Consider the following 19,336-nt stretch of genomic DNA (forward strand, 5'->3'; position numbering starts at 1 on the left):
AAATAATCTAAAAAAATATCTTACCAATTGTATCATGATTATTTATATCCAATTTACCAGCTTCATTTATTTCATGGTTGCTGTAAAGCTGATTGCTAGAAAAGGGAAAAAACTGAATGTAGCATAAAATTAAGAATAGAGTTCATTTAACTAAATGCAAAAAACTAACATCAAAGGTTTATAAGGACCACAACTTTCAGTTGAATTTGGCCACACATTCTAAATCAAAACAGAAAAAAATATAAATTTTAAAAAAGTATTTGTAAATCATAATTTAAAAAATGGTCAAAAATTCTTATACGAGCTGTATCTGTTAGATACTCTGCTAGTATTTGATTTTAAACTGTTTTTTAATCACTCAAAAGTTTAAATGGTTTCAAAGAGCAATAGAGTTTTATTGCATAACAACATTTTTGTTAGATAAAAGAATATGATATTCTCAATAAGATAAAAGAATATGATATTCTCAAGTGACAAATTAATATGATAAGGCATTTATGCTGCTCACTTAATGAACTACTTTGAGACAAAATATCTTATTTAAAACAAATTTGTTATAAATAAACCAAAGCAAGATGGTGTGCTAATGAATCACACCAAGATAGCACACTCATGGCTTACAGTAATCAGTTTTAAACTTGTTATTATGTTCTGATGGTTTCACACCAAGGCTGCACAAAAACCCATTTATTTATATGTAAAATAACAAAGCAACATGCTCTATGTGTATGTGTGTAAGCAAATATGAAACAATAAACTTTTCTTCTATTAAAATGATTTATTTAATTGAATGTACTATTGCAGGGCTTGAATAAGTGATGTCTTTCTTAATTTCCCCAGAGTATTAGATTTTAACAGACTCTACCAAGATTTGAAAAAATCTAATTGCAAAAGGAAAAAAAAAAAAAAAAAATTTAAATATTAAGTAAATTTTTAAAAATTTAAATATAATAACTTTTTTATTCAAATGTTTTTTAAGTTGATGTTTTCTTTCAATTTTTTCATTCTAATTGTTTTGCAATAAAAAGTGAAAGAATAAAGTTTGGTCTAATAAATCGAATTATATTTCCTTAAGTTTAATAAATCGAATTATATTTCCTTAAGTTTAATAAATCAAATTATATTTCCTTAAGTTTAATAAATCGAATTATATTTCCTTAAGTTTAAGTATATGCTTAAATTATTATTTTAGAAAAAAATTTCTTTGAACAAAAGTAAAATAATTTATTTTTATTAATTTAAATTTTTTATAATTTAATTTTTGGTTTAACGTTTGCAATAGCCATTAGTTTAATGTTTACAATAGAATGTTTCTACTTTTAAAACTTTTTTCAAGAAACAAAAAATAATTAACTATTCAAAACGTACGATTTAAATAAAACTTTTTTTTCACTATGTTCTAAATCTGACATTGCTACTGTAGCAAGATATGTTTAATTTTCAGGAATGATCCTCGCTATTCCACTGGATATTATGGATGCCGCTGCAATTAAATTTACACTTCTATTCAAAACTTAAATTTAGCGAGACATATTTTTTGCCCCCTAATAAAAAAACTAAAAGAATGGCCAAAAAAAAAAAGTTAGAAAAGAAAAAAAAACAAATTGCAGTTTTTTTCTTCAAAAAAAAAATTTTTTTTGAAGAAAAAAACTGATTGCAAAGGTGTGAAAAGCAATCGCAATACGAATTATTCAAGTCCTGTATTATTGATATAATATCTATATTATTGACTTAATAATATAATATTACATTAATAATAATACTACAAAATCTGACCAAGACTAAATAGAATGATAACAAGTTATCATTACAAAACAACCTTTTTTATATTCAAATACAAGTTATTTTGTAACATGATAACTTTTAAGTATTACTTAGAAGTCTTCAAAATTATAAAACACTTTAAAATTAATCTTAATGATACCTTCCAGAAGTTTGGTTGGCATTTATTGTTCTTCCATTCCTTCCATTGCAAACTAAAATAACCAAATAGTTACAATAATAAATATGCTATACAACATTAACAACGCTAATAACAAGTCTTCTTGTAAATAACAAACAGAATAATGCAACAAAGCTTTTTAATTTTAGTTACTAAATGTCTGTGGTTTTTTAGAGTTTGAGAGTTTATTAAGCAAAAAGTTACAACACAACACAGCAAATAACTCATATAATCTTTTCTTAAATATGTAAAAATAAATAAAATAGTATGTAAATGAAATGAATATAATAAAATACAGTTGTTTCAATAACTTTGATTTATCATTTTAAAAATAAAACAATTAAAAACTTTTTTTTTTTCTTTTTAATTTATTTTGTTTATATTAGAATTTTTTTTAATAGGAGATAATATAAATTTAATGAACAAATAAAATTTCATTATTAGGAGAAAATATGAATTTAACACCAGCAAATTTTGTTGGTGTTATAAACTCATTCAAATGAAGAAAAAAAAAAAATTGAAATGGTCAAAACAATATTACTTTTTTAAAATAGAATATTTATTAAATATTCAAAAACAATAATATCTTAACAAGGTAAAAACTTTTAACATTAGACTAATCTAAGTTAGTATTGATTTAAACAAATTAGTTTTGAAGTATTACTCATCCCTGAGTGTCAACTTGATAAAAAAAAACGTGTTAAAATTCATTTCAATAAAACATTTTTTTTTAGCATTTCAATACAAAAATATTTTTATTTTAAATATTGTTATAGTGTAAACTTCAAAACTATATTTTAAATGAATAAAAAACTAATTAAAAAAAAGGTATAAAAGTATAAAAAATACATCGATTCTTCTGATCTCAGATCTTCTTCTTTGAATCCCATATCAACTGCAAACCTTGTAGCTAAAAGAGATATATAATTTTAAACTTTAGAAAAAAAAAAAAAAAACTACAAATGTAAAATAAAAGTTCATATTGTAAAAAAAAATTTTTATCTATTAATATGACACAAACAATTTTCTTGGTTGCTACTCATCTAGCAATCAAAATTTATATGAACTCTGTTAATCGTTTGACAGTGGTTAATCCAAATTTACATTTGGATAAACTGTTTTTGTCTTCTAACTGTATTGACCAAGAAGACTTTTTTTTTTAAATTGTTTTTACAATCCTCTCTTTATTGCTCCAAAACAAAAGAAAAAGCGCTCTACTACCAGAGCAAATTCAAAAAAAATTGGGCCTCAGTAATCTTCCCCCCCCCCATCCCAAAGCAAATTTAGCGGAAATACTGCCAAATCGGCGTTTTCTTGGAAAGGATTGCCAACACTAGGGCTTTTCAACACTGTGGCTTGTCAACACTATGGCTTGTTAAAAAAGTGGTTAGTCAACAATACCACTTGTCAAGCCATATTTTAATATTCTGTCAAAAGGTTTGCACGATAAGAATGTCTAAAGTTTTTATTGAAGTATCAAAAGCTTTAACCCTTTTGTTTGGAAGTAATTAATTAAAGTATCAAAAGTTACAACCTCTTGTTGGAAAGTAATTAATTGAAGTACTAAAAACTATAACTTCTTGTTTGGAAGTAATTAATTGAAGCATCAACAACTATAACCTCATGTTTGGCTGTTTAAAATTTCTTGTTTCTAATTTGTCAGTTGAAGATTTATTAAAACTAGCTAACTGGACCCGTAAAAATACAGGTCTTTGTAAGTCTATTCCACACCAACCTTTTCTATAGCTATTCCTTTTTTACTTCAATTTTTTTTAGTAAAATATATCATTTTGAAAAATTGCTTTAAGAGCAAAAAAATTAACATGCGCACCTTTTCCACATATATAGAGCTTATAAGAGATTAGGTTTGATTTTCTTCTAAACGCATATCATTGATAGCTCAATGGTATAGTACGCTGTCATCAGTGTCATTTCTGGGGGTTTGAGCCTCTCCTTAGCGTAATAGATTTTGAAATTTTTTCAACCTTGCTCATATATTTATTGCAAAATAATTATATAGCAAAAAAGAGTTCTAAATTTTAAAAATAAAATTTTAAAGTTTTCTCACTATATAGTTATACTATACATGATAGTTCCATATACTGCCTGCAAACTCAACATATCCTAAAGACATTTACACTTACAAACGTTTGTATGTAACGCTATACAAATGGCAGAACTAAGAAGGTCTTACAGCATTAAAAACGATAGAGGCAGCCTTAGCTATAAAACGCTAATCTAAAAGTTAAGTTAAATAACTTTAATGATAAATTTACAAAAAATGTAAACAAAAAGAATTCACTTAGAATAAACCAATGGAATACTTATAAATTGCCAAGAATTAGAAAGTATTCTGAACATAGAATATCATACCGCGATATCATGGAATATCATACACCAAAACTATGGAAAACTTTTCAAAAAACAAAAAATTTAAATATGTTAAAATCATTAAATTCTTTTAAGTTTGTAATAAAAAATGAAATTTTTAAATTAAATAAATAATTTTCTTTGTTTTTCGAAATGAAAATGGAATTCCATTATTTTTAGTTTTTTACTTGTTTTAATTGGCTCTTATTTTGATATTTAAGAGTTTGCCAGTATATTTAAATGACTATTGAAAAAACTATATTGATATTATTTACTTTCTTGATTTAATGTAAATATTAATGCAAGCTTTAACCTTTTTATTATATTGGAGATGTACAAAGTATTTTTAACTAGCTTATTTTATTTTTAACTTGTAAAGCCTACATAGTGACTCTATGAAAAGATTGTGGTGATTTTAGTCATCCCTATCTTCTTTGAGCCACTACCTGTTTTTTATAAATCCACTTTTTCTTTATGCAAACGTTTCTTTGTAATTATATTTCTTATTATATGAACAGCAAACATACATTTAAGAAAAAAAAAGCTAAAAAAATTTTACGTAGTGACGTCAGTTTGTGGCAAAAAAAACTTCAATACGTCAGGTTTGGTTTTACATTTTTTGATTAATTTTAATAATGGTGCACAAAAAGATATAAAACTGTTACAGATATATCATTTTACGGATAAGAGTAGGTATTTATTAGAATGGTAATAAATAAATAAATAAAATAAATAAATAAAATAAATAAAATAGTAATTACTATATTTTGTCTTTATTAGAATATATCCCATAAAAATATTTTTTATATATTTTTAATAAATATATATATATTATTAAAATTTTAGCCTATGAATTGTTTGAAGTTTTATTTTTTGCGTACTTGCCCATGATATGTTGGGATAGTTGATTTATTAGTGAGTTAGGCCAAAATATATCAGTTTGAGACTGCATATGAGACTATGAGAAAACTCAATGTATCACGCCAATAGTTTTGGTAATTTTTGACTGAATATATTTTATTTAAAGACGCCTTTCCTAAAAAATTTAAACAATATCTTATTTCTAGTTAGTTTTTGCCACAAATATATTTTATATATATGACCTCACATACGCAAAAATTTTTTGCTTCACGATTTACAAAAAAGCCAAAAAAGTCTATCCTATTTAATGCTCTAATTAGACCAAAACATTTTAAACAAAACTTTCTGCTTTTTTCTAATATCTAAACAACTGTGCTAAGAACATAATTTTAGCAAACAGAAATTATCAAGAGAGAGGGGGAAATCTAAAATTGAATTTTCAAAATTTTCACTTGAATTAGACAATGTTTTGTGTTTTTTCAATCTTATCAATTTTTTAAAGTACAAAAATTCAAAACAAAACAGCTTGAGCAAAAAAGTCTTTTAATTATTAAAAAAATTTTCTTATATTACACAGGATCCTATATAAAACGTTATATAAGTGGACTTGATACATTTGCATATAAAATATGTGTTTATATATATATATATATATATATATATATATATATATATATATATATATATATATATATATATATATATATATATATACATACATATATATATATATATATATATATATATATATATATATATATATATATATATATATATATATATATATATATATACATATATATATACATATATATATATATATATATATATATATATATATATATATATATACACATATATATATATATATATAAATATACATATATATATATATATACATATATATATATATATATATATTATATATATATATATATATATATATATATATATATATATATATATATATATATATATATACACATTGTTTGTATATTATATATATATATATATATATATATATATATATATATATATATATATGTTTTTTTCTGCTACAGACTTTCCTATTTTTTTTTTTTTTTGCCTCCACAGCAGCACCTTCTGGAGTAGCAGGACTGTAGCAGTTTATTAGGATCTGAACCCATTAATAACATAAGTATCTCAATCATGACACACACACAACAAATTTCTCCCACTGTTTTGATTTTTTTTAGACGGTAAGATTCGAACGACGGTTTTTTTGTTCAGAAGCTCTGCGAGGTAACCACTTGACCATGTAGACACATTGTCTTAGGAAAATTTTAAAATTATATAATAAATATATAAGACTTTATAAAACGGTAATAAATACTATAGATCGAAATTAAGGAGATGTTGCCGCAAAGCAGTTTTCAAGTGAAAGTAAAACTGTAAAACTTGATATATGTTTTAGTATGTTTTAGCATTACATAATTTCAAGTTTACATAAGTTAGATATTAGCATACACTATCGTTCACATTTTCTTATAATAAAAGTACTGTGACTCTTTCTCACCTCTACCTCAATTGTAATGGCTGCCAAGGGTTTTGTGTCAAACACACTTGAAGGGGCACTACTACTACTACTACTACTACTACTACTACTACTACTACTACTACTACTACTACTACTACTACTACTACTACTACTACTACTACTACTACTACTAACACTATTAAGTTTGGCAATAATATATAGAGCTTGTTAATAGATTTTGGAGTTTCAGAAGTTAGCTCAGTGAAAGCATTTTCATGATGTCATCTGCAAAAATCATTTATAAATAGCAAAAATAGAAATGGTCCAATTAGTGTGTCCTGTGGAATTATCACTAATGATTTCTGCTCAAAAAAATCTCTCCAAGATTTTCTCCATGCACAACTCGTATAAATTTTTACTTTTATAAAAACACACTGATAATTTGTTTTTCAAAAGTAGGTCTTGGCTCTCAAAAGAAAATTCAAAAAATATTATTGTTTGAGTGTAGCTTGTATGTTTAAATTTTTGTCTGAGTGGTGTGCAGGACAAAAACTTTTAGACATATAGATATTGATTTAAGTCTGCTTTAGTTTACCTTAAAAACATGGAATTTGAAGAATGTCTTTCCAGAATAAAAATTTATCTCATCACAAGAGTTTTATTTTTGGTAAAAAAGTTTGATGTAAAAGGTTTATATCATTTTGTATCATACAACTCCATTTCTCCATTTGTATTATACAACTCCAAATATCATAAATGTAGTTTAAAAAGATACAGTGACCAGTGTGGTCAAGCAACACATGACAAATTTTAGCCAAAATAAATTCAGTTATAAAATAATAAAAGGGCATTCAAAGCGTAGCAGAAAACTTTTAGCAACTTTGAAACAGTTGAAGGAAATAGAATAAGCTAATGTTTTATTCAAATCATTAACAAAATTTAATAAAACAAAAATACAACCCAGTCTTCTTGGTTTAGCCAGTGTTTTCATGCTCAAGTCTTTTTGCTCTCGCCAAAATGCCCGCAAAAACTTTTGTGAGCGCATAAAAAAGTGCTTGACAAAAAACTAAAAGAGTTTAGTTTTAAATTGCAAAACATTTTTGTTCATTTGTGCAACTTTTATTAAAAATGGCTTTTTTTGCTAGTTCTAGTATTAATTCAAAACCTTCTGTTCGCTATTTTGATTTTTATTTATATAGCAGAAAAAATTAATTTTTTAAATCGCGCAGGCCTAAAAATGTCCATACTGCTAATGCTTTCTCGTGCGCTGGCTGCAAATTTCAAACAGAGAAGACTGACAACCCAGCCTTTTTGATTTTAAAAACAATTGGAGACAACTTCAATGGTCATACTAACCCATAATTTAATTAAGCAACTCAACCTTTAATTTCCTCTTCGTATGCACCTGCACATATTTAATAGCACTCCTCTAATGTGTACATCATTTATTACAAAACAAAGACTCTCCTGTAAAATTTAATGCGATAGCACACTAATAGTAGAATACTTAAAATCAAGAAGTTCAAGACTCAAATCCCCACTGTGCTTCTTAAAGTACTGCAATTTACCTGTTTTTCTGAGCAGTAACCCTGTTTAAACCTTGTTTAAGCTTTCAGAGTTCAAGGTTAAGAGAGAGTTGCAAACAAAAATAAAAACAATATAAATAAATTTAAAATAATAATACGTCAACATAACATAATTTTGTTTTTACTAACAAACTTTCCATAAGATAACGTTTCCATAAGATAAATCAAAACATTGTTGTAATTACTTTACAGCTTATCGCAATCCAGTATTTTCAATAAGTAGAAGTCAAAATGTGGAGGCCAAATTATAAAATGTAGTTTTAACTTTCAAAAACTGCTGTTTGTTTGCTTCTTCCAAATTTAAATTTATCATAAAAGTAAAGCTATTCTCTTTATTTCTTAGTAAGATTAATTGTAATTTGCAAAACTATTGATGTAAATATTTTTTTTTATATTAAAAGTTACAAAAATTATAAAATTTATATGCTGCAAAATTATTAGCTGGTTGCTGTTAAGACATGCCAAAAATATATAAACTTGTTGTTGGAAGTCATGGTTATATCTAATACACCCAGGAAATATTAATCAAATTTTTAAATAAAGTAAGAAGTAGGAGATTAGCACAAAACAAATGATTTTACCCTAAAAATGCTTAAAATGCTTCTTTACCCTAAAAAAATCTACTTTCAACAATAAAGAATGAACTGAAAGGGTTACATAATTAAAAAAAACAGATGGTTGCACAACGTTCATCAAAATTTTTGCAATTTATATAACAACTAAGTCTCCTTGTGGATTCTGAGTCATCTGTTATGATTTACACAGTATTGGTTCCTACATCAAACAGCTGGAATTATTATAAAACTAACTTAACTGATGATCCTGGTAAAAAGCAAGTAATAACAAAGCAAGAATCTAAATGTTCTAAAAGGATAACTAATTCAACAAAGTCTACTACATCTTTGATTTATTGTGGTAATGCAAAAGGACATATCAATTTTCCATTATTTAAAAAAGCTGATTCCATGTGGACAATCTGGAAAACCTGCTGTTTTCCAGATTAGTTTTAACAGTTATTGTTGCCTAAACTAAAAACAAACTCCTAGAACACATACTCTAATTAGAGACAATTTCTCATCACATATGAATACACATGTATTGAATGAGTGCATGACATACATTGCATGAAAAAAACAAACAAATTTATTGCACTTCCTTTGAATTCTATTGGAAGCTGCATATTTTCCACTTATCAAAAACAGGTGCAAGACTTTTTAAAAAAACATTTACAAATGAAGATGTCAATGTGAGAAAAGATTCTGATTGTCAATCAGCCTTTCATACAATGATTTAGTTAAAGAAAGAAAGTGATGATCAAATTAGTCACATTCAAAGGAAAAAAAAGTATCTATTGTGCTAGAAAAAATTTTTATCATCAATTAATGTTGATATATAAAAATATATTAGGCAAAAAAAAAAAAATAAGTGCAGCAAAAAACCTAATTGATCCATTCTTAAACAGAAAATAATTATAGATAATTTATTAACTCTACCACTGCTAGTTTGATGATATATATATATATATATATATATATATATATATATATATATATATATATATATATATATATATATATATATATATATATATATATATATATATAGTGAGAGAGAGAGAGAGAGAGAGAGAGAGAGAGAGAGAGAGAGAGAGAGAGCGAGAGAGAGAGAGAGAGTCATTAAAGACATTCTTTGCCAATATAAATGCAAGTTAATTTACAATATCTCATTAAGCCTAATCTACTGTGTGATGCAAGATACTATTTTTTTTAAAATATATTCACATCCCTGAAGCCCAAAGGTGCCACTAAAGTCAAGAAAAACTACTATGGTAGATATATAGGACCTGACAACAGGTCCTATATATCTACTATAGACCATATAGATAACAATCTATTATTTGTTTTTCCTACCTTTTTAGCCCACAGTACTTTCAAAAAATAAAAAATAAAAATAAAGAATAATAAAAGAAAAGATTGCTAACCCATTGCTAACACTCAGTCAATTTAGCGGCACTCCTTTGTGGCAGCAGACTATAAGATAGTTGATAAAGGTACTGAAGCCCCCAGCTAATATATATATATATATATATACTGTCACACTGAAACAGCAGGCTGTTTCAGTGTGACAGTATATATATATTAGAGTGGTTTTTTTTTATATTGAAAAAAAATTTTATTTTAATTTTAAATCACACAATCTCTTATTTGGTGAGGTATGATATAAAAAGTATATAGTTAAAATTTTTTTGCAAACTGAAAATGGGAAGTGGTCCCCCAAACCCTATTTCAGAACCCTAAATTGACCAAAATTTGTTTAATACCTTAATCTTGTAATTCTATTTTTATTTCATACAAAATACAGCTTTAAATTGATCTAAAAAAAAAAATATAAAGTATTAGAATGTTACAACATAGATAGTTCACAGAAGACTGGAAAGTATAACTAAATTTAGATTTACCCCCTCAGCATTATTTACCAAAAATCGTTCCAAAATGCATATTTTGATTTCATTATTGAAAAATGTAGGGAAAATAGGGGGGAGGGGGTGTACCATATAATTATATATATTAAATTTCTATTATATTCTTTCTATTATAGTAAAAAAGTATAAAAATATTACTTAAGAAGATGGCTGCTTCAGAGAAAGTAACACGCTCAACTACAAATGTTTGTCTAACTGGACATTTTCTCTCAACAATAGATGGACCAAGTCAGTTGCCAGCAAGTGGTGTTGCCCTATGTAGAGTTTTTTATGAAATGATAATCAAAAAGTCAACTCTTTCAATATCCTGCAACACAGTTGCAGATGAAGTTATGATTTTCTGGTTTAAAGCTAATATTCCAACTATAGCAAAACCTCATGTAGTTGCTAAACTAAAGAGTATTCACAAGCAACATGTCCAAGTGTCTAAGCACAGAAGTAGAAAATCAGTTACTCAACATAGCTATCAAGAAAAATTCATTGCCAAGATGAATACACTTTTTGATATTGCCCATGGTGAATGGAATTGTCTCATCAAGATAAATGAAGATAAACAATTTCTGATAGACCAGAGAGGTCCCCGAAAGATGTTAATGACATCAGAAGACTTAATGTATAAGGAAGCAGTTGTGAAATACAGAAAACGCAAGCTTGAAGAAAAAAGGCACTTTGAACAACATAAAGAAAGTAAGATTATATTTACAGATACATTAATGGATTGCAATTCAGATTACTCTTTGGATGAAAATTCTGACTGCAATATGTCAATTCAAACACAAAAAGCTTTTTATCGTCTAAATAATTCAAAACATTCTATTATGGGCACTAGTCATTTCTCGATTACAATATCCAAACGTATTCTTGACAATTAACTCTTTCATAATGATTTAGACCGAACAAAAATAACACCATGACAAGCAATGATGGTTGTCACACCAGTCCTAGCTGCAATCGGTATTGATGTAAATAAACTAACATTTTCACGTTCCACTCTAATGGAAGCTCGAACTACATCCCGTGAAACTCTTGCAATAGCAGTAAGAAAAAATTTTTAACCCTTGGTTCCACTAGTTGCTCATTTTGATGGTAAAATGTTGTCGAATGTTGTTAGAACCAGACGTGAATGTCTGCCAGTTGTTGTATATGGCTTGGATATTGAGAAATTATTAGGGATCCCTGAGATACCTGCTGGTACTGGCGCTCTAATAGGACAAAAGGTAGTTGAGTTTATTCATGAATGGCCTGGCGTCGAGGAGGATCTTGAAGGTCTTTGCTTTGACACAACTGCAAGTAATACAGGAAGTCATAATAGGGCAATAACTGTCATACAGAAGTCAATGAATCGAAGAGTTTTGTTTTTAGCCTGTCGACATCATATTCTTAAAATCTGTGCAAATGCAATGTTTGATGCGTTTTTTGTTTCAAAAGGACCAAACATTGAACTTTTTGGTAGAGTGAAGTCCCAGTGGGAGCTAATAGAAAAATCAAAGTTTGAACCACTTGAAAGTAATAAAAGCGGAGCTGGATGCCTTATAAAGTTTGAAAAAGAGTGGCTTGCATCTTGAAAATCCAATGTGGTGGAAAATTTGAAAAAATACTTAAAAGAAACGCAACCATGTGATGATTGTAAAGAATTCGGAAGACTAGCTCTTCTCCTTTTGGGAGAAAATAATGATACAACAACTATTTGCATTCCTGGGGCTTACCATTGTGCAAGATGGATGGCTAAAGGTATATACTGTTTAAAAACTTTTTGTTTTCGTTATCAGTTAAATATCACAGAGAAAGAAATTGGGATTTTAAGAAGAATATGTCTCTTCATAACCACAATATATGCATGTTTCTGGTTTTCAGCACCTCTCACAACAGAAGCACCAATAAATGATCTCCTTCTTTTAAAAGTAATTGAGAACTATTGTCAAGTTGACAGCAAAGTTGCAAATGTTGCAAAAAATAAAATTAAACAGTTATGGTATTTAAGTGAAGGTCTAACTGCTCTCTCCCATTATTCAGTGATAAAATTTCTGTTGAAGAGAAAATGGATATTGTAAATGCCTAACAAAAAGATATCTATATAGCTTTCTATAGCTAACTTTGTTACACAACGCTCAATGAACTTGTTTGACTCTCTCAATCTACCAAAAGAATTCTTGACATTGTCTCCTAAAACTTGGGCTAATCGTGATGACTACAAGTCTGCTTGTAAGATAGTTCATGCCATGAAAGTGGTTAATGACCACTTTCATGGCACGAACGGATGTGCATAATGGGAAGTTAAATTAGCCACTGACTTTAATGAAGTTTTGACAAAAAATGACAACCAACGTCAGCTTCTCTACCAAGTAGTTGAGTATTAGAGAAAACATTTTTCAACTGAAGCTACAAAGAAACAGTTAAGCCATAACCATTTCAAATAACAACAATTTAATCTATTCAAATATGCATATATGCATATATATATATATATATATATATATATATATATATATATATATATATATATATATATATATATATATATATATATATATATATAATATGAACTAAATATATAGTTAAATACATTATAATAATAATATTAATATATGGCTATTGTTTTCTGTTATATTTTAATTTAGTTATATGTCAAGGTTTGATTAAATTATGTATGTTATTTCATCCAAATAATTTTAAAATTTGTTATTTGTAATATGTTTTCTTGAACGCATAAGAAAAATTTTAATTCTTTTAAAAGTTTCATTCACAATATTTTTTGTTATTTTAAATTTATAAATTTTAATTATGGCTGAGGTAGAAATGGCTGGTAGAGGGACATTTGGAGCACTTGTACTCACAATTAAAAAAACTGAAGAAATGTTAAAAAAAGGACATTTTTTAAGTACTTATAACAGCTTTTTGTATCTTTACCCCTTCCCCTTGCCCCAAGTTACCCCCACTATATACATTCATACACTTGACGTCACCCTAAAAGTAAAACTGGTCAACGTAACACTGGCAATAGTTTGTTTTAATACATTTCAGAAATTTTCGAAAAAAACGGGTCTCAAAAGGGCTTAAGAAACAGGTCCGGGTCCTGGCGCCCTGATGTGCGGTGTGGGAATAGGTCGCTGCTATACACATTTGTTTTATTGTTATCACCCTAATAAGTAAAACTGATGCATGTAACAGTGGCACAAGCTGATTTTAATAGATTTCTGAAATATATTATTTTAGACAAAAACGGGTCTCAAAAAGGCTTAAAAAACAGGTCCAGGACCTATTATTTTTAGGGTGGAGTCTGGGAATAGGTCATTGCTATATACATTCTTATAATTTTTTATAACCCTAATAAGTAAAACTGATGCATGTAACACTGACACTAACTGATTTTAATACATATTAGAAATGTCATTTTAGACAAAAACGAGGTTCTGAAGGGGTTACAAAGCAGGTGTGGGGGACCACTTCCCATCATCAGTTTGCAAAAAAAAATTATCTGTGAACTTTTTTTATTGAACCTCACCAAATAAGAGGGTGTGCAATATCAAATTAAAAAAAAAAAAAAAAAAAAAAAACCACCCTAATATATATATATATATATATATATATATATATATATAAAATGCAGTAGTGGTGTAGTGGTAGAGCACTCGCTTCATAAGTGAGAGGTTCCAGGTCTCCTCTCTATGAAATTCTGGTTCTTTTGAGACCCAGGTTTATATACTTTTGAAGAAAAAAAAATTCACTGATATATGGGAGCCAGTGTGTAGTCAAGGGTCATGGTGGGTGAATAAAGCCAATGACGTTTCAGTTACTTTCAAACCAAAGTTCATCTATTTTTTATACAGAAAACTAGAGATACCAAAAAGTCAACATCATTATATATATATATATATATATATATATATATATATATATATATATATATATATATATATATATATATATATATATATATATATATATATGTGGGTATGTATAAATTTTAAATCACCTCACCATCTTCACCAACTAGAAATGTATGCTGAGTGTTTTCTAAAACATGACGAGCCACTGCAATAGCATTTTTCACTCGTTTTAAGCTTCCAACAGCACCAACATTATGAGTAGGTCTTATAAAAACAAAATTATTAAATAAGAAATAAAGTTTTAGAAATTAGATTATTGTCACTAAATTAAATCACTAAACAATTAAAATATCTATTCATATTTAAACAAATACAGCAAAACAACATGAACTCCAAAACCAATAAATCAAACAATCATTAGTTTTAACAGAAACATGACATAAGCCAAGGGAATATAGTTTGACTAGTAAAACTATTTCTTTTTCTATTAGCTTTACTGTCTGTATTTGTTTTTATTGTTTTTTGTTAGCTTTATTGTAAGATTTTTCAGCTTTAGCTTATATTAGCTTACTTTTATATCTTCTTATCTTATTAAAGAACTATTTAAAAAAAAAATAATTATTGAGAGAATGTTTTTTTATTGAAGACAATAAAGATTTGTATCTATCTTTATGTTTTCGATGCAGTTAAAAATTAAATTAGTTAGTGATAAAACTGCGTAAATCTTATCCACAAGCTGAGATGTAGCAATGTTCAGCTATAGCAGCCCAGTATTTTTTTTTTTTAAATCAATATTTTCTCATTGTTTGTAAACCATTCATCAAGACTTGCTTTAAACTTGTCTAAGCTCTTGGCCTCTATAACAATATCCGGAAGTTTGTTCCAAATTTGGCACACTCTGTTTGAGAAGAAATGTATTCTTGAGCTATACGATGTAATAAAGTCATTTATTTCCCGAGAGGTGAAACACTGCATCCTGATTTTATATTTGTGAACATAAACATGAAAACATGGGAACATGGGCCATCAAAATCAACATTTGACTTTACATTAGACTGGTTTTACATTAAGATTGACATACTCTAAATGGTTCAATTCTTGTATAAGTGAATCAAGTCTCCTCATTTTCTTCTAAGATTTAAAGTCATTAAACCAATTCTAACTAGCTGCTTTTTATAACATCAATTTGGGTAATGTATTTTCATGGCCCTGTGTTGAACTCGTTCAAACATTGAAATTTCAGCTAGATTTGGCAGACTCTTTGTTAATTTATACTCACGTTTGATGTTTTCATTTCATATCCGGTTGTACAAAATTATCTATATCTTTCTCTATTACACTGTTTGAGAGGTCATAATTCATTCCATTTACATTTAATGTGTATAGTTCAACAATACCCCGAAGAACATTTAAATTGCCAAATCTCATCAACTTACATATTTTGCAATTAAATTCCATACGCCAATCGTTGCACCATTTCACAATGTTGTCAAGGTCAGTTTGTATTTCTGAGTGTTTATCAAGGAAATCTTTTACGGCTATTAATTTGCTATCGTCAGCATACATTTTAAATGTGTTTTGCACAACTTCTGGCAAGTCAATAATTTTTCAATAACCTTTTGTGTTCTACTTATCAAAAGCTTTTGAGAAGTCAAAATATATTACGCATAATGGTTTACCCTTTGCAACTTTGTATGTAATGGTGTCACTTCTCTCAATCAAATTTGTTGTGCATGATTTGTTTGGAACAAAACCAGTTTGCCTTTCAAAAATAAGACTATTTAAAACAAAATGTTCCAGAATTATGTCCCAAATAAGCTTTTCGAACATTTTACAAACCAGATGTTAAGGATATTGGTCTATACTTTTCTGGTTCAAGTTTTGATCCCCCTTTATAAATAGGTGATATATTTGTAACAGACCAATGGTAAGGGACACAACCAGTGTCAAAACTCAATTTGAAAATATAGATAATCGGATCAACAAAACCTTCTGCAGCATGTTTAAAAACAAACGGACTAATTTCATCAAAACCCATCGCTTTTGACTCATCAATACTTTCTAACATTTTTAGTATTTTTTCATTGGTAATCGTATCAGATAATATACTGTCATCACACTGATTTTCACATCTTTGCAAGAACTTGGGTATTGCTTGGTCATCATCTTTTACAAAGACTGACTTAAATTGCTTATTTAATATATTTGAAATGTCTGATATTTCAGTTGTAATTTGTTCTTTTTTATTTTTCATGGCTCTAATTTGGGAATTTAACATTTTGTTTTTTATTTACGTAAGACAATAAAAGTTTAGGCGTTAGCTTTGCTCTTTTTACTAAATCTCGAGTTGATCTTTTAATTTTTTTTTTAAACATTAGCGCAAATTTTGTTGAACTCCTTTCCAGATTTTTAACTTTGCCGATACACATACGAATAAAATTCACCTTTATTGCCTTTTTAACTTTTGCATCCAGCTATGGTTGGCTATTCTTTTTTTTGTTATTAAAAATAGGAACAAACAATCAACAAGATTCATTAAAACTATGTAAAAATAACTCATAGCACTCACAGGCTGATTTATCATGAATTAGCTCAACCCAGTTGACTTGTTCCTTAATCATTTGTGTATATTTACCCTTTTTAAAGCAAAACTTATCTCTTGTGAATACTATATTGTCACTAGAACTAGTAAAATATTGCCAAGTGATGGAGTAATGGTATCTTCCCTTTTCATAGTGACCTAAATGTGGATCACATTGAAGAAAATCTATGCAATTCAGATTGCAAGCTAAAACAAGGTCTAGGGTGTTAACTGCAAGAACAGAATCATTTTGTTTAAATGTTGGAAAGTTTACTATTTGGTATAAAGAACAACCATTTAAAACTTTAATAAATTCATGCTCAGTTGAGTTTTCATTTGAATAATTATTGGAACGCCATCTGTCCATTTTATATTAGGGAAATTGAAATCCGTGTATTTTTTGCCATTTTTGAGTTTTGAAGCAGTTTTGATTGAGTCTAGAATTGATTTTGAGTAATCAGCTGTAGAATTTGGTGGTCAATATATACAACCAACAATTAACTTAAAATTATTACATTTTATTGAGCACCAGAATTGTTCAATCTCTGTATTGTTAAGATGCGGATTAACAACTCCTATATTCGTAAGATTTTTATTTACGTAAATGGCAACTCCTCCAATTCTATCTCTATCTGCGTGATTTAGTTCATACCCATCAATGTTTTTAATTCTATCCAATTTGAACCAAGTTTCTATAATTACGATAACATCTATTTTGTTTGTCAAAGCAAGTGCAGACAGCTCGGATAATTTATTAGAGTTAAATGAGGTAGCATTGGTGTAATAAAAATTAATTAGTTTGTCGTTAGTCCTAATATTTTGCTTCAAATAAATAGGTAATTATTTATTATGTAACTTTTGATGAGATTTACAAGATTGGCTGGTATGGTCCCCTCCGGGCCTGCTTGGCAATGCTTTCTTTGACAAATGGGTGAACTTTGCGGTTACCAATGTCTTTTGCTGTAGTGATGTCAATACACAACAATTTTCCGCTTCTAATGACAAATCGAAAAGACTGGTCTAGGTTATTATTGCGTTGTAAGTCTTCATTTGCCTCCATTCTCTATTTATTCAATTGTGCAAATTGAATAATATTGGAAAATAAGGTATTGCATATGATATTTTTTATGTTACAAGGTATTGTATATAGTTTTGATATATGGTTAATATTGTACACATTTACTTGTTCACTTTGTTTTTCTATTTAGTCAATGTTGAATAATATTGATGATAATAATTATATGCCTTGCAAGAATTGAGTTGCCAAGGAAACATTTTAAGTTTTATTAGATTATTTACAAGATTATTATATATTAAGTTTAATCTTGTCAATAAAAATCCAGGAAAATTATAAAGTGCTAATACTTCTTAAATTTAAAAGCTACAAATAAAACAGAAATATATTTATATAGAATATTTATTCCTTTATTAATTTCAAAATTAAATTTCTTCTACTATTTTAGATTATGTTTACAATGGGATTTAAAACAGGTGAGAGGACATATTTTGACCAAATTTTCATACTGGTAAATGATCAAGCTGAAAATTAAAATTTGAGTTACTAAATTTTAACGAAATATTATCCAAAAAATTACTATATCCTTCAGCATTTAATTTAGTAGTAATAAAGCCAAATGCACTTTTTTCAACAAAAAAAATCAACACACATTACTCCTTCTTCCATAACTCTTCTTATTGAAAATATTTTCTTTTTTTGAATGTCATGCCAATATTAATTAAAGCTGTCTGGATCATCAAAGTTAATTTTTTTTTCATCAGACCACACATTAATTGCAATTATGCGGTCCTAGACCCATTAAAGATGATTGGGTTTGTGTTCTTTAGTTAGTGCCGTAGATGGGTGCTTTTTTTCATATCTGACCATTTCAATCTCAAATCAGTGCCTATTTATCTCAACATATACAATATAACAACAACACTTATATACAATATAACAATAACACCAGAAATAACCGAGTCTTTCCAAGAAAAATAACCAAGTCTTTTAAAAGAAAATAACCAAGTCTTTTTAAGAATACCAAGTCAAACATCATGTGTGAAACATTTTCAAAATATTTTACTTTTACTACTTTATTATTAACTACCAATCAAAATAAAAGATTATGATAAACTACCAATCAAAATAAAAGATTATTATAAACTACCAATAATGATTAGACAATCAAAAG

The 19,336-nt window shown here is 27.5% G+C and overlaps 1 protein-coding gene across 1 annotated transcript in view; it reads right to left on the minus strand.

The window, feature by feature from the left end:
* The window catches only part of LOC100205957 (N(4)-(Beta-N-acetylglucosaminyl)-L-asparaginase), a 39,243-nt gene that overhangs the window by 12,531 nt on the left and 7,376 nt on the right, over positions 1–19,336 (minus strand). Inside the window, exons 4-8 of the mRNA XM_065812854.1 lie at positions 14,718–14,830; positions 2,792–2,852; positions 1,925–1,976; positions 170–219; positions 25–95 (exon numbers count right to left, since the gene is read on the minus strand). Of these exons, the coding sequence (XP_065668926.1) occupies positions 25–95; positions 170–219; positions 1,925–1,976; positions 2,792–2,852; positions 14,718–14,830 (347 nt within the window). The remainder of the gene's footprint in view (positions 1–24; positions 96–169; positions 220–1,924; positions 1,977–2,791; positions 2,853–14,717; positions 14,831–19,336) is intronic.

The sequence above is a fragment of the Hydra vulgaris genome, chromosome 12 (assembly GCF_038396675.1).
Source record: "Hydra vulgaris chromosome 12, alternate assembly HydraT2T_AEP".
NCBI classification, from domain to species: Eukaryota; Metazoa; Cnidaria; class Hydrozoa; order Anthoathecata; family Hydridae; genus Hydra; species Hydra vulgaris.